This window comes from Eptesicus fuscus, chromosome 5, assembly GCF_027574615.1.
Source record: "Eptesicus fuscus isolate TK198812 chromosome 5, DD_ASM_mEF_20220401, whole genome shotgun sequence".
NCBI classification, from domain to species: domain Eukaryota; kingdom Metazoa; phylum Chordata; class Mammalia; order Chiroptera; family Vespertilionidae; genus Eptesicus; species Eptesicus fuscus.
Genome location: NC_072477.1, coordinates 232,138 through 257,518, shown reverse-complemented (window position 1 = coordinate 257,518; position 25,381 = coordinate 232,138). Strand labels below are relative to the sequence as shown.

Here is a 25,381-nt window from a genome sequence, read left to right as displayed (position 1 = left end):
TGCCCATGTTCACAGTATATACGTCTGTGTCCACATCCATGTATGTGCATGTGTCTGTGTGTGCCTGTATCCATGTGCCTTTGTGTGTGCACATGTGCATGTGTTGTGTGCCAATGTCCACAGCACGTGTATCTGTGTCCATGTGTGTGCATATCTGTTTATGTCTGTGTGCATGCATGCATGTGTGTCTGTGTGTGCATGTGTGTTGTACACCCATGTCCCTGTGAGCCCATAGCAGCCGTGGAGAGGCGGTGAGCATTGCACTGTCTGCTGTGAGCACTCTGCAGGGGCTCAGGGCTTTGAGAGGCGAGTGGGAAGCCAGTGGGTGAAGCAGGGTTGGGGGTGGTGGCGGCGGGTGGGGGCAGCACAGCCGTGGCCCCAGCGGGCAAGAGCATTGCTCACTCGGACCAGCATCTTTTGAACAGATATTTTTATTTCTAGTTTTTATAGAATGCAACACCCCACCCATTGACACAGTCAGTTGCATACATGCACACACAGCGACAGGTCAGCCAGAGGCTCCGGGACCGCCCTGGAGGGGCAGCCTGGGGGTCAGTGGCAGGTGCTGGCCACGTCAGACATGACCAGGGACACGTTGTACAGGGTGGGTTTACCGGTGGACTTGTCCACGGTCCTCTCGGTCACAGAGTACGGCAGGGCCTCGTGGGCCACGACGCAGGTGTAGGTCTCCCCGGCGCTCCAGTCCTCCTCGCTCACGGTCAGAATGCTGTGGACGAAGTACAAGCCGGGGGCCTGGGGCTCGGGCACTGGGGCGCTGGTCACATACATGTCGGAGGACACGGGCTGCCCTCTCTGCAGCCACTGCACAAACACATCTGGGGGCGAGAAGCCCTTCACCAGGCAGGTGACCGAGGCCGACTCCCGCAGGCTCAGCTGCTCCCGGCTGGGCGGCTGCACGTACACCGAGGGCATGTGCTTGGCGACGTCTGTGGGAGAGGGAAGGGGTGAGCTCGGGTCGGGGGCGGCGGGGTTCAGCCCTCAACAACAGGGGAGTAGAGGGCATGTGTGTCTGTGTGTTTCAGTGTACGAATGTGCAGGTATCTGTGTGCATGTCTGTGCGTGTGCACCTGTGTCCATGCGCATGTTGCATGTCTGTGCGTGTGTGCCAGTGTGCATGTCGGTGCATGTGTGCACATGCCCATGTGCATGTTGCATGCATGTGCGTGTGTGCCCGTGTGCCTCTTGCTCCCGGGCCTGCCGTGGGGTCCCCAGGCCCTGGATGCCATGCGTGGGGGGGGGTCTGGGGTGGCGGGAAGGGGGGCAGCCTACCCTTGGGCCTGAAGATGGTGTGCTTCAGCGGCGAGGGCAGGTCCGTGTGGGTCACCGTGCAGGTGAACTGCTCGCCCGCCTCCCAGTCCTCCACGCACACCGTGGCCTTTCCCATGGCACTGAAGGTGGCGTTGGGGTGGCTCTCGGAGACTTTGGTGTCGGTGTTCACCTCATCGCCGTTCTGGCGGGTCCAGGAGATGCGCAGGCTGTCATAGGTGGCCAGGTCCGTGACCAGGCAGGACAGCGTGGCCTCCTTGGTGAGGAAGATGCTGGCGAAGGTCGGGGGGATGGTGAAGACTCGGATGGTGGATGTACCTGGGACAGGAGCCGGGAGTCAGGCCAAGGCGTCGACTCGGCGGAGCCTCTCCTGGGCCCTGGGGTCCTGCCGGAGGGGACACCGGGCCCCGCCCGACAAGCGACCCGAGCGGCCCTGCCGGGGCCCCTCCCCGCCCCTGGCCTTTCAGGGAAGCCAAGGCTCGGGGAGCCGCCGGCCCCGTCGGGGGCAGGGTCTGCCGACCGAGTGGACACCTGTGTGCTGGGGGCTCTGCCCGGGGCCCTCGGGGCAGGACCACTCACTGGGGCCGCACATGGACGACACGTTCTTCTGGAAGATGAGCTCCTGGTGCTCCACCTGGCAGGTGAACACGCTCTGGCTGAGCCAGTCGCTCTCGGTGATGGTCAGCGTGCTGGTGACCCTGTAGGTCACGGGGCGGGCTTTGCGCTCGACCTCTGGTTTGTCCGTGACGAAGCCGGAGGTCAGCAGCTTCCCCTCCTTCAGCCAGGACACCGCGATCTTCTTGGGGCTGAAGCCCGTGGCCTGGCAGATGAGCGTGGACGTGCGGGGGCCGGGGCCGGTGAAGGAGTCGCGTGGCGGGATGAAGACGTTCACGTGGGGGGGCGATACGCCGCCACCTGCAGGGAGGGGACAGCGTCAGCCCGGCCACCCGCCCCCTCGCCCGTCCCCCTTGCCCGCCCGCCAGGGGGAGGCCCACTCACTTGGTAAGGCCACTTGCAATTCTTTTTCGCCGTTGGAGTGTTTGACCTTGCACGTCACGAACTCGTCCGTGCCCTGGAGGATGTCGGCCGTGGGCAGGAGAACCTGCGAGCTGGCCTCGTACTTGCCTTCCTTCAGGACCGACGGGAAGTTCTTGATGTCCTGGCTGCTGATGGCGGTGGTGTTCTTAAAGCTCCAGGAGAAGGTGACGGAGTCGGGCAGGAAGTCCTTGGCCAGGCAGCCCATGGCCACCAGGCTCTCATCGGACAGGGAGTTCTCACAGGAGACGAGGGGGAAGAGGTTGGGGGAAGCGGCGCTCGCTGAGGACCCGAGCGGGACAGAAGAGAAATGGGCGTGAGAGGATGACTTCCCAGACTGGGCCGGTCAGGGGTCAGGCCCGTTGCCCCTCAGTCGCCTCTCGGGGCCAAGCCTACTAGGGGCCCCCAGGCCTCGCCACCCGTGGGGCAGGCAGTGTGGCCGGCCGGAGCCCTGGCCAAGGCTCGGGCTAGGAGGCTGCCACGGCCCCCACTCCACAGAGGCCGGCTCTGAGCCTGGGGGGATGGGAGCGGCTCCTGCTGGAGCGGCAGGTCTGGCTTTTCCTCCTCCAGCAGCGCTGTCCCCAGACATGTGCGCCCAGCTCCCGGCCCACACGACCCAGGCCCAGGCCAGGGCGGCCTTCCCTCTGACCACGGCAGCCGCACGCTCAGTCCCCGCACCCAGGGATCCCCAGGCAGCGGCCAGCCAGTGAGAGAGGGGCCCCTGCGAGCCCAGCCCTCACTGCCGCGGCTCCGCCACATGGAGCCCTGCTCTGGGTGCCTGGGGTCCAAAGGACGGTGTGTGAGGGGGGACGAATACAGACTCAACTCAACACATCCCGAACACAACCAGGTCACGGGGTCACCCCAGCCCAGCTCAGCTCACCCATCTCAGCTCACCCAGCTCACTCGGCTCAGCTCACCCATCTCAGCTCACCCAGCCCAGATCAGGCAGCTCACCCAGCTCAGCTCACTCAGCCCAGCTCAGCTCACCCATCTCAGCTCACCCAGCTCACTCGGCTCAGCTCACCCATCTCAGCTCACCCAGCCCAGATCAGGCAGCTCACCCAGCTCAGCTCACTCAGCTCAGCTCACCCAGCCCAGCTCACCCAGCCCAGCTCACCCAGCCCAGCTCACCCAGCTTACCCAGCTCGGCTCAGTTCACCCAGCTCATCCCGGTTCAGTTCACCCAGCTCAGCCAGCTCAGCCAGCTCAGCCTGGATCAGTTCACCCGCTCAGCCCAGCTCACCCAGCTGACCCAGCTCAGCTCAGCTCACTCAGCTCAGCTCACTCAGTTCAGCTCAGCTCACCCAGCTCAGCTCAGCTCTCCCAGCTCAGGTCAGCTCATCCAGCTCACCCAGCTTACCCAACCCAGATCACCCAACTCAGCCCAGCCCAGGCCAGCTCAGCTCACCTAGCTCACCCAGCTCAGCCCGGTTCAGCTCACCCAGCTCAGCTCACCCAGCTCAGCCCGGATCAACTCACCCAGCTCAGCTCACCCAGCTCACCCAGCTCAGCTCAGCTCAGCTCAGCCCAGCTCAGCTCACCCAGCTCAGCTCAACTCAGCTCAGCTCAGCTCACCCAGCTCAGCTTAGCTCACCCAGCTCACCCAGCTCAGCTCACCCAGCTCAGCTCAGCTCACCCAGCTCAGCTCACCCAGCCCAGCTCAGCTCACCCAGCCCAGCTCAGCCCAGCCCAGCTCAGCTCAGCTCAGCCCAGCTCACCCAGCTCAGCTCAGCTCAGCTCACCCAGCTCAGCTCAGCTCACCCAGCTCACCCAGCTCAGCTCACCCAGCTCAGCTCAGCCCAGCTCAGCTCACCCAGCTCACTCAGCTCACCCAGCTCAGCCCGGTTCAACTCACCCAGCTCAGCTCAACTCAGCTCACCCAGCTCAGCTCAGCTCACCCAGCTCAGCTCAGCTCACCCAGCTCAGCTCAGCTCAGCTCAGCTCACCCAGCTCAGCTCACCCAGCTCAGCTCAGCTTAGCCCAGCTCAGCTCAGCCCAGCTCAGCTCACCCAGCTCAGCTCAGCTCACCCAGCTCAGCTCACCCAGCTCAGCTCAGCTCACCCAGCTCAGCTCAGCCCAGCCCAGCTCAGCTCAGCTCAGCCCAGCTCACCCAGCTCAGCTCACCCAGCTCAGCTCAGCTCAGCTCAGCTCAGCTCAGCTCAGCTCACCCAGCTCATCTCAGCTCACCCAGCTCAGCCCAGCTCAGCCCAGCTCACCCAGCCCAGCTCACCCAGCTCAGCTCAGCCCAGCTCAGCCCAGCTCACCCAGCCCAGCTCACCCAGCCAGCTCAGCTCACCCAGCCCAGCTCAGCTCACCCAGCTCAGCCCAGCTCAGCTCACCCAGCTCAGTTCACCCAGCCCAGCTCAGCTCACCCAGCTCAGTTCACCCAGCCCAGCTCAGCTCACCCAGCCTAGCTCAGCCCAGCTCAGCTCAGCCCAGCTCAGCCCAGCCCAGCTCAGCTCAGCTCAGCTCAGCCCAGCCCAGCCCAGCTCAGCTCAGTTCAGCCTAGCTCAACGAGCCCAGCTCAGCCCAGCTCACCCAGCCCAGCCCAGCCCAGCTCAGCTCAGCACAGCCCAGCTCGCCGAGCCCAGCCCAGCCCAGCTCAGCCCAGCTCAGCCCAGCTCAGCCCAGCTCAGCCCAGCCCAGCTCAGCTCACCCAGCCCAGCTCAGCTCACCCAGCCTAGCTCACCCAGCCCAGCCCAGCCCAGCCCAGCCCAGCTCAGCTCAGCCCAGCCCAGCTCAGCTCAGCTCAGCTCAGCTCAGCCCAGCTCACCCAGCCCAGCCCAGCTCACCCAGCTCAGCTCAGCCCAGCTCAGCTCAGCCCAGCTCAGCCCAGCCCAGCTCAGCTCAGCTCAGCCCAGCCCAGCTCAGCTCAGTTCAGCCTAGCTCAACGAGCCCAGCTCAGCCCAGCTCACCCAGCCCAGCCCAGCCCAGCTCAGCTCAGCACAGCCCAGCTCGCCGAGCCCAGCTCAGCCCAGGTCAGCCCAGCTCACCCAGCCCAGCCCAGCTCAGCTCACCCAGCCCAGCTCAGCTCACCCAGCTCAGCTCACCCAGCCCAGCTCAGCTCACCCAGCCTAGCTCACCCAGCCCAGCCCAGCCCAGCCCAGCTCAGCTCAGCCCAGCCCAGCTCAGCTCAGCTCAGCTCAGCCCAGCTCACCCAGCCCAGCCCAGCTCAGCCCAGCTCAGCCCAGCTCACCCAGCCCAGCCCAGCTCAGCTCACCCAGCCCAGCTCAGCTCAGCTCAGCTCAGCCCAGCTCAGCCCAGCTCAGCCCAGCCCAGCTCAGCTCAGCTCAGCTCAGCTCAGCCCAGCTCAGCCCAGCTCACCAAGCCCAGTTCAGCCCAGCTCACCCAGCCCAGCCCAGCTCAGCCCAGCTCAGCCCAGCTCAGCCCAGCTCACCCAGCTCAGCCCAGCTCACCCAGCTCACCCAGCTCAGCCCGGTTCAGCTCAGAAAGCTCAGTTCAAACGGGTTCAGTTCAGCTCAGCTCCGGCTGCCCGGAGCAGCCCAGTGCAGCCCTGCTCAGCCCGGTGGTTCTGGTCAGAACGGCTCAGGCCACCCGACCTGCTCACCTCAGCGGAAGCGCCTCACCCCGGAGTTCTGTGCAGCTGGCTCGGCCCAGGTCAACTGCTTCCCAGGGCCTTCCTGCCTTTCGCCCCTGATACGCCCGCGCCCAGCCCCGGCCCTGCTCCCGCTGGCGTCTGGCTCCCAAGCAGCGCCAGTCACTGCCCTCCCCAGCAGCCGGTTAAACACTCCTGCCCACTTTAAGTCAGCCAACATCTGGCGGGGCTTGGCGAGCACTGGGTCGGCAGAGTGTCTCCCCCCCTCCTCCCCGTGCCCCACCGTCAGCCTCCGGCTTTAACCACGTTCCCTCCAGAGAAAAATCACCACTCGGAATGGCCAGGACACGCATCTTTCTGACCTCGCACTTAGAACCCTGCTCTGCGGCACACGGCCTGGGCCCTTCCTAGTGCGCGGCAATGACCTGAGCACCGAGGCTGCGCTCACCACTTAGGGAAAGACAACAGCGGGGCTTGTCTGGGCCACCCCGCCCGCCCGCAGCCGGCTGGCCGCGGGGCAGCACTGGCCACTTGTCCCTGGAAGGTTCTCTGGGGAGAGGTGACCGGGAGGGACCCCCACAGGGGCAGCTTGGGGGGTCACACACACAGCCCTCTCCGCCTCCACTGAGCACCAATGGTCCAAGATCCCCGTCATGTGGAGGCAAAGCTGTCAAACCCACTGCCCCGCGGGCTGGCAGCGGTGGCCTCTCCCCACGCCTGCCGCTCACTCGAATGTCGGGGGGCGGGGTGGTGGAGGGGGGCCTTTGTCCTGCAGCAATTCCTCCAACTCCACCACCCACTCACTCGGGACTTGGACTCAGTCGCCGGGGACTCAGGAGAGCGGCCGGCTGGCGGCGGCGGAATCCGGGGCTGCCCCTCCTGCCCGGGGCTCGGCCGCTCTCAGACCCTCCACCTCCACCGGAGCACGTTCAAGTGCGAACGAGGCCTTGCCACGCGCCCGGTTCCTTTCTGCCTCGAGACCTGACGGGCTTCCTCTTAGTCCACTGACCACGAGGCTTCACTGAGCTAATCTGGACCACCCCACACATCCCTCCCGCCATCTGTCCTCAGGGCATACTTGAAAATCGGTCTGAAACAAAGGCGACTTCATCAGAAATCGCAAAGTGTCTTCCTCACGGGGAGAAAACACTAACTTAAAAAAACCGGACATTCCCTGTGACACCGGCCTGGGGACAGGGACCCGGCCCGAGAATGGCCACTCGCAGGGCCAGCGGATTGAAAACAGGACACGGACCCTCGGCTAACAGCCCCGAGGCGGTTTCACGCCTCACACACCTCCCTTTGGACAGGAATGTAAATGAGACGCTGGTAAGCCAAGTCCGAAAAACGAAACCCAGACCAGAAGCTAAAAGCGGAACTCCCGTTCCCGGCTGCTGCCTTATCTCACAGCTCAGCCACCAGGTGTTGTTTTGCTCCAGCGACAGGTTTAGATTTGTGGGCAAAACCCCCGAAACCACGTCTCAGAACCAGAAGCTATAAATGTGTCAACCGTGCTTCCTCGCTTCCGAAAATAGATTCTGGCCGGCCCGCTTCCGGCCGCCGGCTGCAGGTGTGCGGTGCCCCCCCAACCCCACCGCCACCGGCTCCCCTCCATCCAGCAACCTCATCTCAGTGAAAAATAATTTATCTTTGTCAGAACTCAGCCCACAGTCCCCTGTCACCGTTTCTGGCCAAACTGGAACCTCTAGCCACTCCAGAAAGACGTGATTTCCAATTATTAATTAAATAATGAGATTAAAAAAATCCAGGGTCCTTGAAAATCTCGCACATTTTAAAGTCACCCTTTTCTTGCCCTGGCCGGTGTGGCTCAGTGGATAGAGCGTCGGCCTGCGGACTGAAGGGTCCCGGGTTCAATTCCTATCAAGGGCACATGCCCGGGTTGCGGGCTCTGTCCCCAGTGTGGGCTGTGCAGGAGGCAGCCGATCCATGATTCTCTCTCATCACTGATGTTTCTATCTCTCTCTCCCTCTCCCTTCCTCTCTGAAGTCAATAAAAAGTAATTTTAAAAAATAAAATAAAATAAAGTCACACTCTCCCTAACCCTGTCCTTCAACTCGGTAAGCAAAGCGTGTCCTCGGAGAAGCTGCCTCCCTCGGCTGAGCCCTCGGGCCTCGGCCCATCCCGGCCACACGGCCCTCCTCTCCGGTAAAGAAGTCTAAATACAATCTGGCAATTTTTAAGTTAAATTATAGAAAAGCAATGGACTTGAAAGAAATTAGATTATAGCAAAGCAATGGACTTGGAAAGAATGAGAACGTGCCGCCTCCTTCTGAGGGCAGTGTTCCCCTGAGCCGCCTGCTCCTGGTCCTGCAAACACCCGGTTCTGACAACGAGAAGGTCCCGCGGCCCCACTGGCCCTTGGCCAGTCCGACCTCTCTCCCCGGCTTGGCCTTCAGGCCGGCAGCCTCTTTCAGGGGCTCAGTGACGCCCAGAAAAGCCGCGTTATTTCATCTCCGAAAGGCGCCCGAAAACCAAGAGGGTCTGCAGTCCCTGCGCCCTGGCCCCTGTCCTCCCTGGCCAGCCTGCCCAGGCCCCGGCCGGGGGACACGTCCCGAGGACCAGCCACTGATGCCCAGAAAGACCCACCGAGAGGAGCAAAGGAAAGAAAGGCCCGAGGAGGGCATCGGTCTTACCTGAGGAGACGGTGACCTGGGTCCCCTGGCCCCAGTAGTCCATACCATAGTAATCACAGCGGTGCAATCTCCATCCTCACCCCACAAAAACTGGGGCGCCGGCCCGGCATCGCCGGAGGCTGCCCGGGGACCTGCACGGTCTCTGGGCGCCACGTGGAAGCCGACCACCCAAGTCCCTGTGGTCCGGAGGGTCCTGAGCCCCTCGGCCAGCGGACCCCCTAACCCGGCCCCGCGAAGCCAGATCCCCGGCCGCCCGGCCGCTGGCCCTGAGCCGACAGCCCCGACTGGGACTCAGAAGTCCAAGTGACAAAGCCGGCCACCCGCCCACGGCGGAGCCCACGGAGCCGGGGCAGCCGGTCACACGGCCCCTGGGGTCTCACGACGCTGTCCTAGGGGAGGGGAGGACGGCCTCCAGCCCGCTTGGGGGGCCCTCTCCCCGGCTCCCTTTCCTGACCTCCGAAATGCCTCGGCGTCTCCAGACCCGACCCCCGACCTCCCCAAGGGCCGCTGCAGTGGGCGCGGCGTGAGGACTCACCGGAGGAGACGGTGACCAGGGTGCCCTGGCCCCAGGAGTCGAACCAGCCGTCACATTGTGACAGCCGCGCCCGGGTCCCGGGCAAGAACCGGTGCCCAGCTTGGCCCTACGTCCCCTCAGGTGGCGCCCAGGAGGGCAGAGGGGGCCACAGGGCCCGGAGGCCAAGGGTGGCCGAGACCCAGAGACCCCCGGCCGCAGAGCCCCGAGGAGAGGTCCGGATCGTCCTCTGACCCAGGAGCCACGGTCCCCCGGCCCCTTCCTGAGTCCCCAGGCTGGCCCCGTCCTCCTGGACCCGAGACCCAGACACACTCATTCCCCCAAAAACATCCAAAACCCTCCGAGAGAGAGAGGAGAGAGAGAGAGGAGAGAGGGTTGGGAGGACTCACCTGAGGAGACGGTGACCATGGTGCCCTGGCCCCAGTAGTCAAAGTAGTCACATTGCCCCAGGCTCCCTGAGGCCGCGTACAAAAACCCGGCCCCGCCTGGCACCAGGCGCCCCAGCAAACCCGTCTCCTCAGGACTCCGCACCCCGAGAACGCAGCCCCTCTGCCTTCCACCACCCCTGTCCCCCACGAGAGGCCGTCTGCAGTGGCCTCGGGGGCAGCCGGCTGGGGACTCCGCAGGGCCCCTCATAGAGCCAAAAACAATCTCTGGAAAGTCCTCTCCCGCCCCGGGACAGAGGAGGAGAGAGGAAGCCGGCTTACCTGCGGAGACGGTGACCAGGGTCCCCTGGCCCCAGTAAGCAAAGTCATCACATTGCCACGGGCTCCCTCAGGCCGCGTGCAAAAACTGCACCACCACCCACCACCCCGCCCCGCGCTGGCCACCCCAGAAAACCCCGTCTCTTCAAGTCTCCTCGCCTCCAGACACAGCCCCTCAGCCTCCCCTGCAAAGGCCCGCGTCCCCACGAGCGGCCGTCTGCAGAGCGGAGACCCCAGGGGCAGCCCCCGGAGGGGCCCCACGTAGAGAAGAAGTTAAATCTCTGGAAATTCCTATCCCAGCCCCGGGACAGAGGAGAGAGGAAGCCAGCTTACCTGAGGAGACGGTGAGCAGGGTCCCCTGGCCCCACACATCGAAAGCATCGCACAGGGACACAGTTCCCGGTCCCCCCAGACATAAACCTGCCCAGGCCCCCGGACGGCCAGGCTGCTGTCCTGCCCAGGGCCACAGGGGCCCCGGGCTGGGAGGGGGACAGGCCGAGTAGTGCAGCCTCCTGCCCCACAAAAACGCACCCCTCCCTCCTGTCCCACGTCTGAGACCAAACGGGACCCCTGGCTCCGGCACACCTGAGCCTGCTCCCCGCCCCGCCCCGTCCCAGGTCGGACAGTAGACGCCAGACTCACCTGGGGAGACGGTGACCAGGGTCCCCTGGCCCCAGTGCTCGAAGTAAGCATAGGCACAGTGAGTGGGCCCCGAGCCCTGTCCTCAGAAATCCCCGCTGCAGCCGGGGTCCCCCGGGAGCCCCAGGAGACGCCAAGGCTGCTCTCTGCTCACAGACACACCCACCGGCCCCCGCAGGCTCCCTCCTGCCCCCAGTCCCCAGGGCTGGGTTTGGACTGCCTTCCTGACACCTGGCTCACCCCTGCCGACCCTGCCCGGCTGCTCCCCAGCACCCAGCTGCGCCCCTTGGCGGGGAGGGCATCCCCATCCCCATCTCGAGCTCCCACCCAGCCCCTAGAGCCCCTGGCCCTGAGCCCTGGGGCAGCTGGCTGGGTTTTTGTAGAGTTGTCAATCACTGTGCCCCAGTTAGCACTGTGGTCCCTGGCTAAGCCAAAACCTCCAGGCTGGGGTGGGCGGGTGGGTGGAGGCGGATCTCGCGCTGGGGGCCACGCTGGGGTGGGGGTGGGTGAGGGTGGGGCACAGAGCAGAGGAGACCCGACAGCCGGTCCTGCTTTTCCCTTTTCTTTAGAAATAAGAGCAGATTCAAGGCTGCGCTGAGGCTCTCTCATGCCCTCCCTCCCCCCCACCCACACACACATTTGGTTTGTTCTCACTGGAGAAAGGCCTTGTCCTGGGGGATTTGGGGGCTGATGGAACCCCCAGCCCATCGCTGATCTGTGGGGCGGCCTCCGGGGTCTGTCAGGGTCTCAGCCGAGAGGCTCCTTTCTCTCTCCGGCCACAGCTCGTTAATTCTACCTGTTCGCTGCCCCACGGGTGCGGGCTCCTGGCGACTGCTGAGCCACCACATCCCACAGGGTGGTTCCCGCTCAGTCCCCTGGGGCGGCAGGTCCTTGGGGAGGGGTCTCAGGAGGGCAGTGAGGGGAGAGGGTTCCTCCCCCACACCAGGCAGGCCACTGTCCCCCAACTCCCGGCCACAGGGAGGGGAGGGGGACGGCATCAGCTCCTGTCAGATGGGCTGGTACCAGGGCTCCGAGAGCACCAGGGGGGGAGGGAGAACAGAGGCTGCTGGCGCCAGGTGCAGGCCTACAGGTGTGCCAAGGGCAGGCTGTGCTGGGGGACAGGGGCACGGTCACAACCTCACAGCCCCACAGCCCCACAACCTCACAGCCCCACGGCCCCACAGTCTCACAGCCCCACAACCTCACAGCCCCACGGCCCCACAGCCCCACAACTTCACAGCCCCACAGCCCCACGGCCCCACAACTTCACAGCCCCACGGCCCCACAGCCCCACAGCCCCATGGCCCCACAGCCTCACAGCCCCACAGCCCTACAGCCCCACAGCCCCACAGCCCCACAGCCTCACAGCCCCACAGCCTCACAGCCCCACGGCCGCAGGGCCCCACAGCCTCACGGATCCACAGCCCCACAGCCCCACAGCCGCACGGCCTCACAGATCCACAGCCCCACAGCCTCACGGATCCACAGCCCCACAGCCCCACAGCCCCACGGCCCCACAGCCCCACAGCCCCACGGCCCCACGGCCCCACAGCCCCACAGCCCCACAGCCTCACAGCCCCACAGCCCCACGGCCCCACAGCCCCACAGCCCCACGGCCTCACAGATCCACAGCCCCACAGCCTCACGGCCCCACAGTCCCACAGCCCCACAGCCTCACAGCCCCACAGCCCCACAGCCCCACAGTCCCACAGCCCCACAGTCCCACAGCCCCACAGCCTCACAGCCCCACAGCCCCACAGCCCCACAGTCCCACAGCCCCACAGCCTCACGGCCCCACAGCCCCACGGCCCCACAGTCCCACAGCCCCACAGCCTCACAGCCCCACAGCCCTACAGCCCCACAGGCTCACAGCCCCACAGCCCCACAGCCCCACGGCCCCACGGCCCCACGGCCCCACGGCCCCACGGCCCCAAAGCCCCACAGCCTCACAGCCTCACAGCCCCACAGCCCCACAGCCCCACAGTCCCACAGCCCCACAGTCCCACAGCCCCACAGCCTCACAGCCCCACAGTCCCACAGCCCCACAGCCTCACAGCCCCACAGCCCCACAGCCCCACAGTCCCACAGCCCCACAGCCTCACAGCCCTACAGCCCTACAGCCCCACAGGCTCACAGCCCCACAGCCCCACAGCCCCACAGTCCCACAGCCCCACAGCCCTACAGCCTCACAGCCCCACAGCCCCACGGCCCCACAGTCCCACAGCCCCACAGCCCTACAGCCCCACAGGCTCACAGCCCCACGGCCCCACGGCCCCACGGCCCCACGGCCCCACGGCCCCACGGCCCCACGGCCCCACGGCCCCACGGCCCCACGGCCTCACGGCCCCACGGCCCCACGGCCCCACGGCCCCACGGCCCCACAGCCCCAAAGCCCCACAGCCTCACAGCCTCACAGCCCCACAGCCCCACAGCCCCACAGCCCCACAGCCCCACAGCCCCACAGCCCCACAGCCTCACAGCCTCACAGCCCTGCAGCCCCACAGCCCCACAGCCCCACAGCCCCACAGCCCTACAGCCCCACAGGCTCACAGCCCCACGGCCCCACGGCCCCACGGCCTCACGGCCCCACGGCCCCACGGCCCCACGGCCCCACAGCCCCACGGCCCCACGGCCCCACGGCCCCAAAGCCCCACAGCCTCACAGCCTCACAGCCCCACAGCCCCACAGCCCCACAGCCTCACAGCCTCGCAGCCCCGCAGCCCCACAGCCCCACAGCCCCACAGCCCCGAGGGCACACTGGTGCCCTGACTGCTGGCTGGGGGAGGGTGAGAGCCCAATGTGTTGAGAAGCCCGCGCGCGCGTGTGTGTGAACATGAGTGTACATGTGTGTATACTGGTGTGTGCATGTGTACACGAATACATGCGTGTACATGTGCACAAGTGTGCATGAGTGGGTATGTGAGTGTACACGTGTGTAACTCCAGGCAGAGGAACCGGGAGTGGAGGCCCAGAGGCTGGCCTGGTGCCTGGAGAGCTCAGTGCTTGGATGAACTGCATTTACAGGTGAGACGAGAGCCCGTGAAAGGGCTCGCTCCAGAAGGTTCTGTTTGGTCCCATGTGGATGGATTTGGGTTGAGCTGGGGTGTGCGGGGCGGGAGGCCTGGTGCTGAGAGAGGGTTAGGGAGCCCATGGGATGGTGAGCGGGACCACGGGGCTCCCACGGGGGCGGGGAGAGCAGGGTCCAGGGCAGCACTCCCAGGACTCAGCAGAGCGGGGTCCCAGGATCCCGGGTCTGGAGAGATGGGGGGCCCCTGAGGTGGGGCCGCAGATGCAGCGAGGGACACAGCCAGGGTCGGGGACTAGGTTGAGGTGCGGGTTCTGCCTCTGAGCCCTGGGGGGTGGGGGGGGTTGGAGGTGCGGCCTGCCCTGTCCTCGAGGGCGGGAGTCCTGCCCTCCAGGGCGTGTGGGGGGCGGCTCACAGTGCACGGGAGGCTTCCTCAGCCCTCAGCCCCTCTGCAGGCTCTTCCTGCTGTGGCCTCTGCTCTGGGGCCTCCGGCCTCCCTCTCAGGAAGAAGGGGTAGGGCCACCCCAGGCCCTTCAGGAAGCACCTGCCGGGCTCCCCAGGTCTCTGGTGCCTGACGGGGGAGGGGAGGGGCCCAATCTGCCCTGCCGGCCTTTTCCACAAGCTCAGCCCCAGGCCCCGGCCTAGCCTCCAGCTTCAGCCCCGTCCCCCATCCTTAGCCCTATCCCTCATCCTTAGCCCCCATCCCTCATCCTTAGCCCCCATCCCTCATCCTTAGCCCCCATCCCTCATCCTTAGCTCCCATCCCTCATCCTTAGCCCCCATCCCTCATCCTTAGCCCCATCCCTCATCCTTAGCCCCATCCCTCATCCTTAGCCCCCATCCCTCATCCTTAGCCCCATCCCTCATCCTTAGCCCCATCCCTCATCCTTAGCCCCATCCCTCATCCTTAGCTCCCATCCCTCATCCTTAGCCCCATCCCTCATCCTTAGCCCCCATCCCTCATCCTTAGCCCCATCCTTCATCTTCAGCCCTGTCCCCCATCCTTAGCCCCCATCCCTCATCCTTAGCTCCCATCCCTCATCCTTAGCTCCATCCCTCATCCTTAGCCCCATCCCTCATCCTTAGCTCTATTCTCCAGCTCAGCCCCATTACTCATCTTTAGCCCCATCCTTCATCTTTAGCCCTGTCCCTCATCCTTAGCCCAGTACTTCATCCTCAGCCCCATCCCTCATCCTTAGCCCCGTCCCTCATCCTTAGCCCCATCCCTCATCCTCAGCTCCATTCTTCATCCTTAGCCCCATTCCTCATCCTTAGCCCCTATCCCTCATCCTTAGCCCAGTCCTTCATCCTTAGTCCTATCCCTCATCCTTAGCTCCATCCCTCATCCTCAGCCCCATCCCTCATCCTCAGCCCCATCCCTCATCCTCAGCCCCATCCCTCATCCTTAGCTCTATTCTCCAGCTCAGCCCCATTACTCATCTTTAGCCCCGTCCCTCATCCTTAGCCCTGTCCCTCATCCTTAGCCCCGTCCCTCATCCTTAGCCCCATCCCTCATCCTTACCCCCCATCTCTCATCTTTAGCCCCATCCCTCATCCTCAGCCCCATCCCTCATCCTTAGTCCCGTCCCTCATCCTTAGCCCCGTCCCTCATCCTTAGCCCCATCCCTTATCCTTACCCCCATCTCTCATCCTTAGCCCCATCCCTCATCCTTAGCCCCATCCCTCATCCATAGCCCCTATCACTCATCCTTAGCCTTGTCCCTCATCCTTAGTCCCATTCCTCATCCTTAGCAACGTTCCTCATTCTTAGCCCATCCTTAGCCCCTATCCCTCATCCTTAGCCACATCCCTCATCCTTAGCCCCCATCCCCACTTCTATATCCCAGCCCCCAGCCCCCAGCCCTATTGGCTGCCAGCTCATGTCTGGAGGCATATATATATCCCAGCCCCCAGCCCTATTGGCTGCCAGCTCATGTCTGGAGGCACCTCATGTGCCCCATAGTGTGGGCTCCAAGTTTTACACTAAGTTTGCATCTTTTGTGTTGGAATCTTTCTTCCTTTTTAAAATATCCTTACCCGAGGATATTTTTCCATTGATTTTTATTTTATTTATTTAAAAAATATTTTGTTGATTTTTTTTAGAGAGGAAGGGAGAGGGATAGAGAGTTAGAAACATCAATGAGAGAGAAACATTGATCAGCTGCCTCCTGCACACCCCCAACTGGGGATGTGCCTGCAACCAAGGCACATGCCCTTGACTGGAATCGAATCCAGGACCCTTAAGTCCACAGGCCGATGTTCTATCCACTGAGCCAAACCGGTCAGGGCTCCAATGATTTTTAGAAAGATGGAAGTGGGAGGGAAAGACAGAGAAACATTGATGTGAGAGAAACACATTGATTGGTTGCCTCCTGCACATGCCCAGATTGGGGCCCGGCCAAGGAGGAACCTGCAACCAAGTTTCGTGCTCTTGACCAGAATTGAACCCGAGACCCTTTGGTCCACAGGCCAACGCTCTATCCACTGAGTCACACCAGCCAGGACTGTGTTGGAATCTTTCCATTTTTCTTGATTGGATAAAGTTTATCTTTATTCAAATAAATAATGTTTATTTCCAATAGTCCGTATTATACATATTGAATACTGAATCTTACCTAATAACAGACAAACATGTAAATTGACTGTACCTCCTGCTACACCCACAGCCAATCAGGAGTGATTATGCAAATTAACCCAACAAAGATGGTGGGTTAATTTGCATATGCAGGCATGGAGCAGCCAGGTAGTGCGGGACGCATGCTATGAGGGGGAGCGGGGGCGGAGGGAGCTACAGGAGCAGTGCTCTGGCCAGGAGTGGGGACTTGCAGGCTCCCAGGCGGCCAGGAGCAAAGCCAGGGGAAGGAAGGCCTATTCTTGCATGAATCTTCATGCAGCAGGCCTCTAATATGTATATATATGCACATGTACATGTATACACCCATGTTCAATATTCAATATGTTATATAGGCTATTAAAGGTAAACTTATATTATAAGGAAACTAGAGGCCCAGTGCATGAAATTTGTGCACTGGTGGGGGGTGTCCCTCAGCCCAGCCTGCACCCTTTCCAATCTGGGACATCCCTCTCACAATCCAGGACTGCTGGATCCCAACCGCTCGCCTGCCTGACTCCCCTGCCAGCCTGATTGATGCATAACTGCTCCCAATCAGCCTGATTGCCCTCAACTGCCCTCCCCTGCAGGCCTGGTCGCCCCTAACTTCCCTTCCCTGCAGGCCTGGTCGTCTCCAACTGCCCTCCCCTGCCAGCCATCTTGTGGCGGCCATCTTTGACCACATGGGGGCGGCCATCTTGTGCAAGGGTGTGAGGGTCAATTTGCATATTACCTCTTTATTATATAGGATATTAATGTATGTGAGTGTATATACAGTGGCTCCGTAAGGAAGCACATGGCGCCAACCTCCGTGTTCACACAAGTGGTGTATTTGAACGCCACTGGGCAGGGCATGAAGTTCTTGGATCATGTTTTGTCTCTAGCTGTGTTTTATAGGCATTGGTAAAGGTTTTGTTTTTGTTTTTAGAAATCAGGCCAGATTCGTTCCTGTCTTATAAATGAGCTGGATTCCTTGCTTAAGTGTCCATATGCTTGTTTCAAAGTCCAGTGACTCAAATAAAATATATTTGCTATTGACTGCTTGGGTCGTGTTTTTCTGGGAATTTAGAGAGATTTCTGGGATGCTGTTTTGAGCCAGGTCTGGAAACGTTGACTCTGGGTCCCTGGCTGCCCCTCTCTGCAACTGGCCAGCAATGAGCAGTGAAGGCCCGTCTGTACGTGTGGTCTGCTGTCCTTCACAGGAGGGCACAGGATGCGCAGGCAGCAAACGGCAAGCCACACTCTGGATGCCCCACCTGCTGATCTACTCATATCTCACTGGGCAGACGTGGGTGCCAGGGGCACCCTTGGCTGTGTGTGAAGGGTGTGGGGACCATGGGTGCTGGGGCACTTGGATGGCCTGCCAGAGCGGGTTGGAGCAGGAGCTGTAACAGTGGCCTTGAGGGTTCACAGCCCACTTCAGCCTGTGGCCACCAATTCAAAATGGCAGGGAGAGGGGAGAGGGCCTGGGGGAGGGCTGGAGGAGGGAAGAGGTGCAGGTCGAGGTGCACAGGTGCTGCAGGGAATGAGCTGGGAGGAAGGGTGGGTGGGCAGATGCAGCAAACTGTGATTCTGGAGGCCAGTGGTGGGTCCTGAGGAGCCCAGAAGTTGGCCTGGGAGAGGGGCTGGAGGGAGAGGAGGACGGGTCTTTGGAAGAGGCCCAAGGACCTGAGGGTGTCCGTCAGGTGACAGGGATGGGGGAGAGGGTGCACCTTCCAAAGGCGGGGCGGGACTTGGAGGAAGGCAGTGCTCGCTGTTTGGTGTGCGTGAGTGTGAGTGTGAGGAGTGTATGAGGAGTGTGAGTGTGGTGAGATTGAGTGTGAGGAGTGTGAGTGTGAGGAGTGTAAGGAGTGTGAGGAATGTGAGGAGTGTGTGGTGTGGTGAGTGTGAGGAATGTGAGTGTGAGTGTGAAGAGTGTGAGTGTGAGTGTGAGGTGTGTGAAGAGTGTGAGTGTGAGGAGTGTGTGAGGAGTGTGAGGAGTGTAAGTGTGAGGAGTGTGAGTATGGTGAGTGTGAGGAGTGTGAGTGTGAGTGTGGTGAGTGTGTGTGGTGAGTGTGAGGAGTGTGAGTTGAGTGTGGTGTGGTGAGTGTGAGGAGTGTGAGTGTGCCTGTGTCAGTCTGAGGCCGAGGCTCTGAGGGCAGTTGGGAGGGAAGAGTGAACCACATCCAGCACGGTTAGGGGTGAACCTGAGGGGGTGGTGGTGAAGGATTAAAGAAGACAGACAAGAGAATACAGCTGGGGCCAGGTGGGACACTTTTCTCAGATGGAGTGACAGTGCCACAGCCTGCAAGCCCAATCTTTTACTTTATAGTCAGATCCCACGAGGCAAAGCAAGGGCGTGGTCAAGATGTTTACAATGTTCTCGTGGGTTTCGAGTCTACTTACTTACATGCACCTGAGACCTTGATCAAGCTTTGTTTTGGCAGCACTTGCTGCACCTCCCACAGCCCACATCACTCAGCCACCTGGGACCACAGGTTCAGACCATAAGGTCAAGCTTATAGTCACCGCCTTTGGCTATAATTGTGCTGGGAGGGCTTTGCCGTCCAAGCCGGGATGTGCACGTGGCTTTGCCATGAGAGGACCGTGCCCTCTCATTAGTCCCAGGCTTGAACCTGTCCAAACGCTGTAGCCGCTCTCCACAGAAGAGGAAGCAAAAAGTCTGCCAAAGCCCTCGGAGTGGCTCTGGGGTCACCACAGGGACACGTGGGCAGATGGCGAGGTGGCCGGGCTGATGGCGGGGGGGGGGGCGCATGGGGAGTGGGGAATGGTGCCCATGCAGCCTCCTCCCACCACACTGCCCTGTCTGAGCGGAGTGTCCTGGCGGGGACGGCATCCTTGTCCAGGCCCAGCTGAGGCTCGGCTGGGCTGTGCGAGGGGTTCCCTGGGCCCCCCATCCCCATCCTGCCCTTCAGGACCAGTGGCAGCAGCATGGCCTGAGGCATCTGAGCTGGAGGAGATTCCCCGGTGACACTGGGCATTGAAAAGGGGGGCTTGTGTCTCACTGCCTTGCTGGTGTCGCAGCCCCTGCCACGCCCTTTGCCCCCTCCATCTGGGATTGTGGCATAGCTCCAGCTGGTTCCTGCGTGCCAGGGCAGGTCTCCGGGGACCTCGGACCTTCGGTTCTTCCAGCTGAGTCTCCGGTCCCCATTTAGCCAGGGCATCACAAGCCCTGGAGGCTCCTTCGCTCCAACTGCAGCTAAAGTGACACCTCCTCCAGGAAGCCACCCTGACTGACCCAGACTGGATTGGACCAGGTGACCCACCCTCCATGCCCGCCCCTTGGCTCCCTCGGGGCCTCACGTGGTCACACGCAGGGCGCGGCTCAGGCCCTCTGGTGAAGGAGTGCGCGGGTGTACGAAGCTTTGCGGCATTGGGAGGGGATGAAGAAACATATTGACCAGAAGATGCGAGCAAACTGCAGAGACATCCACCCAGAGCTTCAGCAGCTCCATGCGAGAGGCGTGTGAAAACCTCCCCTGCTGAGTGTGGGGAGCGGTGGGGGCAGGAAGGGGCTCCAGGGTTAGTGGTTTGGAGACGGAGCTGGCGGGGAGCTTATCTGCTTCCTGCCTGCTGGCGGCCCCCCTCTCGGTGCCCGGGTCACGGCTGGGGAACAGCTGTCTGGGGCTGCCAGTGCTGCCCGCTGGGACCTGGGCACCAGGCGCCTGTGGCTGGGAAGGGAGCCAGTGAGAGCAGCCCTGAGCTCCTGCCTGGGGCCCCGACCCTCGGGGACAGGCTGCTCATAGGAGACTCACCTGTGGAGCGGTGGGCACAGGCTTCTGCGGCCCAGCTGTGGGCTGGGCACCTGCTGCCCGGTGTGGCCAAGCTCCCAGGGCCGGGACAGAGGCCCTGTGAGGACGCGGGAAGGGCTGTGTCCTGAGGGCTTCGTGGAGGACGATCCCTGGGTGACCGTCCCCCATGAGGGAAGGGCGGTCGGCTCTGCTGACCGCTGACCGTCAGCTTCTGCGCTGGCCGCCTGGCCTGGCTTTCTGAAAGAGCGGAGACCGGTGAGCCTCCTGTGAGCTCCCGCCCAGCGGCCCCGGAGAAGTTCATAGCGGGGAGGTCTGTGGTCCTGGTGGGTGGGGGGCCAGCGGGGCTCCGGGTCTCCTGGGCGTGGGTCCCGGGTCTGGGGCGTCTGTGCTCCTGCTCTTGGCTCTGGATGACATGGGTGGGGGTCATGCCTGCTGGCCGTTGGCCCCGGGCACTGGTTGGCAGGACCGGGATGCTCACCTCAAAGCTCAGCTCTGGCCAGGGTCCCCGGAGAGGCGTCCAGAGGGTGAGGAGAGGACCCTCCCTCCACTGACCGGCCCAGCCCCCCACACTCACCATGGAGCGGGACACCGAGGGGCGCCCGGGCTGTGGGGCTGCCCGTGGAGCCTGGGTCTGCCTGACCTGGAGCCGGGCTCGCCCTCTGGCCCGGGCTGGGTCCCCGAAGGCCATGGCACAGTTTCAGCCATGGCCTGTCTCACAGTGGTATCCCCCGTATACCCACCGTGACTCAGGGCCGCTCAGAATCCTCCAGCCGGCCGGCCTCTTCCCTGGGGGTGGGCTTCTGGGTGTGGCCTCCTGTGGGCAGGGCTGGGCCAGCCGAGGGGGGCTCTGGGTGGCCACGGGCAGGTTTTATGAGCGGCCTGTGGCACTGTGAGCACCGTAGTTACACCCACACTGCCTGAGGCCCGCACAAATTCTGTCAGGACCCAGGGCGGTGTAGGGGCCCCGCCTGGATGCAGTGGCCCACGTCCTGGCCCAGGAGCCCCTCAGGCTCTGGCCGTCCCCTGGGGAGGAGGGGGGAGCGCAAGGGTATCTCCAGGCCGGAAGGGCGGCGCTGCACCTTGGAGCCGGCGAGGGTTTCAGGCCGGGCGAGTGTCACCGTGGTACCAGCTGCTACCGTACCACGGTGACACAGGCCAGACCAGAAACCCCCTGGCCTGTGGGGGCTCAGCATACCCCTGTGCTCCTCAGCCTGGAAGGGGGCGGGGTCCTTGCTCTCTGGATGGTCTCCCGAGCTCGGAGGCCCCGGGTCCCAGTGCATGCGGCTTTGCAGGCGTTCCAGCCCGGCCGTGTGGGAAGGAGCCCATGGCCCGTGGGCTCTGCGCAGCGACGCCCTGGATCGATCGGAGGGGCAGCCTGAGCCCAGGTCTGGTGCAGGGCATCATTGGGGGCGCTATGTGTGTGTGTGTATGTGTGTGTGTGGGGGGGGCGAGGAGCGGGCTCAAGGAGCTTTTAGGTCTGCCCTGAGCCACTGTGGGGGTATTCCCACCGTGAGAGGGTCCCCTGCAGAATCCCCCTCCGGCCGGGCGGGGTGGGGCGGGGCGTGGCGGGGTATCGTCAGCTGCGCTCCCTCCCCCTGCAGCTGCCCTGCCCCTGCCCTGCACTCCAGCACCTTCCACACTGCCCAGCTGCAGGGAGCTGCCCCGGAGCTGGGACTGGAGAGCCGGGACAGCGCCCCGAGGTTGGAGGGAAAGTGGGTGGGGTCAAGGCACTCTTGGGGGGACCAGCTCAGCTCCAGACCCTCGTCACCCCCTCCCCACCGAGGGGTCCTGGTACGTCCCGTGGAAAGAGGAGGGGTGGGCGGTGGGCGGAGGAGGCTGGCTCCCAGTCCATGGGCCCAGGGCTGAGGCCGAGGGCCGGGAGGGCCTCCCGTGGGGCCGAGCTCCGTCCTGTGCCCGGGCCTCTGGGTGGGGCATAGGCTTCGAGGGGGGCCTCCTGGGCAGGGCCTGGGCAGGAGGGGTGGACACGTGGAGGCCCGGTCAGCGCTGCCCAGGGCACTGGCTCTGGACACCAGGAAGGTGGCCTCTCTCCCTGCAGCTTCCTGCGTCTGCTCAGAGCCCCCTGTGAGGTCCCTGCCTCCTGTGACAGGTGGGGGCGGCAGGAGGGCGGCCGGCCGGAGCAGGGCAGGGTGCGGGCGAGGCGGGGCGGGTTCTGAGCACAGGCTGAGTCACTGTGGAGCTACTCCAGTACCCACAGTGACAGAGGCCGGGACAATATGGCCTGTCCCAGGGCCGGGCTGGAGGCACACAGCTCACAGCTGGTTCTGGCCGGGTCACAGCCCCCCCAGCCGTCCCCCAGGGACAAGCCAAGGTAGGCGTTGCCTCGGGAAGCTGAGCTGCAGACAGGGCTGGGGGGTGGGCTCCGCCGAGGGGCTTCTGGGTGCCCTGGGGCCCTGAGCTTCACCTGCAGACTCATCTTCAGGAGAGGGCCCCTGGGCCAGTGGGCAGGGTGCAGGCCAGGCAGAGGGTCCCTGGGCCGGTGGGCAGGGTGCTGGGCGGGCAGAGGGTCCCTGGGCCGGTGGGCAGGGCTGGGCCAGCCGAGGGGGGCTCTGGGTGGCCACGGGCAGGTTTTATGAGTGGCCTGTGGCACTGTGAGCACCGTAGTAGTTATACCCACACTGCCTGAGGCCCGCGCAAATTCTGTCAGGACCCAGGGCGGTGTAGGGGCCCCGCCTGGATGCAGTGGTCCACGTCCTGGCCCAGGAGCCCCTCAGGCTCTGGCCGTCCCCTGGGAAAGAGGGGGGAGCTCAAGGGCATCTCCAGGCCGGAAGGGCGGCGCTGCACCTCGGAGCCGGCGAGGGTTTCAGGCCGGGCGAGTGTCACTGTGGTACCAGCCACTAGTGTACCACGGTGACACAGGCAGGACCAGAAACCCCCTGGCCTGTGGGGGCTCAGCACACCCCTGTGCTCCTCAGCCTGGAAGGGGGCGGGGTCCTTGCTCTCTGGATGGTCTCCCGAGCTCGGAGGCCCCGGGTCCCAGTGCGTGCGGCTTTGCAGGCGTTCCAGCCCGGCTGTGTGGGAAGGAGCCCATGGCCCGTGGGCAGCGACGCCCTGGATCGATCGGAGGGGCAGCCTGAGCCCAGGTCTGGTGCGGGGCCTGGTGGGCAGGGTGCAGGGCAGGCAGACGGTCCCTGGGGCCCGGTGGGCAGGGTGCAGGGCGGGCAGAGGGTCCCTGGACCGGTGGGCAGGGTGCCTGCAGGCCAAGGGCTCTGGGCTGCTGCCCGGGCTCCCAGCCTGGGCCATCGCGGGCTGGGTGGGCCTGCTCCGCGCCTCCATGTCTCCCTGTGAGGAGGGGCTGCCGGGAGGACAGTGGTTAGCTTGCAGGAGGCCTGAGCCCAGCAGGTCCCTGGCTCCCCCGCCCCCGTGGTCAGCAGCGGGCCACACGCTGACCCTGAGCCCGGCCCCTCTCCTCTGGGACCCCGCAGGCCACGCCAGGAGCGGACGTGCCCCTCCCCCCCAGGACCGGAGGCTGGGAGGTGCTCCCACCCACAGCCCTACCCTTGCGGCTCAGGGGTGCCCGGGGCCCTGCCTGTTGGGAGCCTGAGCTCAGAAGGTCTGCCAGTGCGGCTCTGACCTCCCTCCTGGGGTTGAACTTGCCGGGCACCTGCCTGTGGGGTCAGAGAGGTCACTCAGAGCCCCCTGAGGCCCCCGGCTGCAGGTGGGTGCTGGGCTCAGGGGCCGAGCGGCTAGAAGTGGCCCTGGGAGCGGCCCCTGGCGGCCGAGGGCCTGGCGCGTGGCTGGGTTTATGGCGGCAGGCCTGTCACTGTGGTAGCTATAGCCATAGTATTCCCACGGTGGGAGGGGCCTTGGCAAAAAGCTCCTGTGTGGCCGGAGGCCCCGGCCCGGGTGCCTGGTGGGCCCGTCCGCACGGGACACATGGGTTTCACGGTCTCTGAGCTGGTGGGACGGGCCCCGTGGGGGAGCCGAGGGACGCTCACTGTGTCCGCCGCCCCCAGGGTTTGTGCGTGGGCTGCACCGCGGCGGCACCACCATACCCGATGGGGCCCCGTCCAAACTCCAGGGGTGGTGCCACTGCGGGCAGAGGGCAGGCCCGCTCGGCTGCAGCGGGTTTTTGATGGGCACTGTGACACTGTGGCCGTAGCAAATACCCGACGCGCAGTAGTAGCACAGTGACACAGACCCGCCCCTAAACCTCTCCCTGGCCCCAGGGGGTCCTGGGCCTGAGGGGGCTGTGGTGGGTGCAGGGCTGGGCGCCTGGGAGGCCTTGCCCGGCTGGTGGACGGGACCCTGCCCGGCTCTGTCTTGAGGCTCCCTGGCAGGGCTCAGCCACCTCAGCCTGCTGTCCGGCCCATTTTGTAACCCAACCCCATTGTGATGGCCTTCTGGGCTGATCAATGGCCCCCAATCTCTGCCGGGGTCACTGTGGGGCCTTTGGTCCTCCTGGGGGCGGCGGGTGACCCCCACTTGGGAATTGGCTCCCGCTGCTGCCGACCCTGGGCCTCCGGGTTCGAGCTGTGCTAGCTGCCCCTCGGCTTCACCTGGACCCTGCTTCTGGCCTCTCCCTGGCCAAATCCCCCCCTCCGCCTGGGTAGGCACTGTCCCCGCTAATCCTGCCTGGAGTCCCACATCCTGGTGATGGAGACCTGGGTGATCCCCCTTCCAGGGCTGGCCCATCCCAGGTGCAGGGAGGCCCAGGTGCAGGGAGGCCCAGGTGCAGCGAGGCCTGTGTGCCTCCCCTCGGGCCCCCTCCCTCCTGCTTCACCACCTGGTGCCGCTGGCTGTGGAGGCACAGGCCTCCTTCCTGGGACGTGTGCCCTCCCGAGGCCCCCGGCCCCAGGCCTGAAGCGCGGCTGCAGAAGAGACACCACCTGGACTCCTCAGCAGCACCCGCCTGTCCAGGGGGCACCCTGGGCCGGCGTTGGTGTTCGTTGCCCTCAAGTCCCCCGTGGGGTTCTGGAGCCGAGGGCCAGCCCTTTGCGGGGCCTGCCCCATGAACCCTCTTCCCGCGGGTCTCCAGTCCTCTGAACCCCTCCCTCCTCTGAACCCCGGTGACGCCATCCCAGGTCCCAGATCGCCCACGTGGCGCCTTGGCCCTTTAGTCTCAGGGGTGGGGCCTGCCCTGGGACCCTGCCCAGGTCCCTGAGGTGGCGGGCGTGGGGGCAGGGGGATAGGGGTGGGGGTGGGAGCAGGGGGGTGGCGCAGGAAAGGAACCACAGGCTCCCAGCACCGCCTGCTGGTCAGCTTTAAAAGTGCATGTACACGAGTTTCAGAACCTCTCCTTACAGATGCAGCGTCTGCAGGGGTGGAGGTTTGACATCAGCGGCTGACGGGGTGTCTCCTGCCTGGTCCCCAGCCCCCGCCTCCCCGGGCCCGTGGGGATGGCAGTGCCGCCGGGTCCGCCCAGCCTGCGGGGGGGTGCACAGTGGGGGGTGTACAGTGTGAGGCCACAGTGGGGGTGCACAGTGGGGGGTGCACAGTGGGGGGTGCACAGTGTGTGAGGCCACAGTGGGGGTGCATAGTGGGGGGTGCACAGTGGGGGTGCACAGTGGGTGAGGCCACAGTGGGGGTGCACAGTGGGGGTGCACAGTGGGGGTGCACAGTGTG

The 25,381-nt window shown here is 64.2% G+C and overlaps 1 gene segment (V, D, J or C); it reads right to left on the bottom strand.

Annotated features, from left to right (window-relative positions):
* LOC103301786 (immunoglobulin gamma-1 heavy chain-like) overlaps positions 1–25,381 on the bottom strand; it is a gene marked incomplete at its 5' end in the record, with an annotated part of 79,181 nt that overhangs the window by 42,917 nt on the left and 10,883 nt on the right. Inside the window, 1 exon segment of the C gene segment in view lies at positions 9,457–9,522. Coding sequence covers positions 9,457–9,522 — 66 coding nt within the window.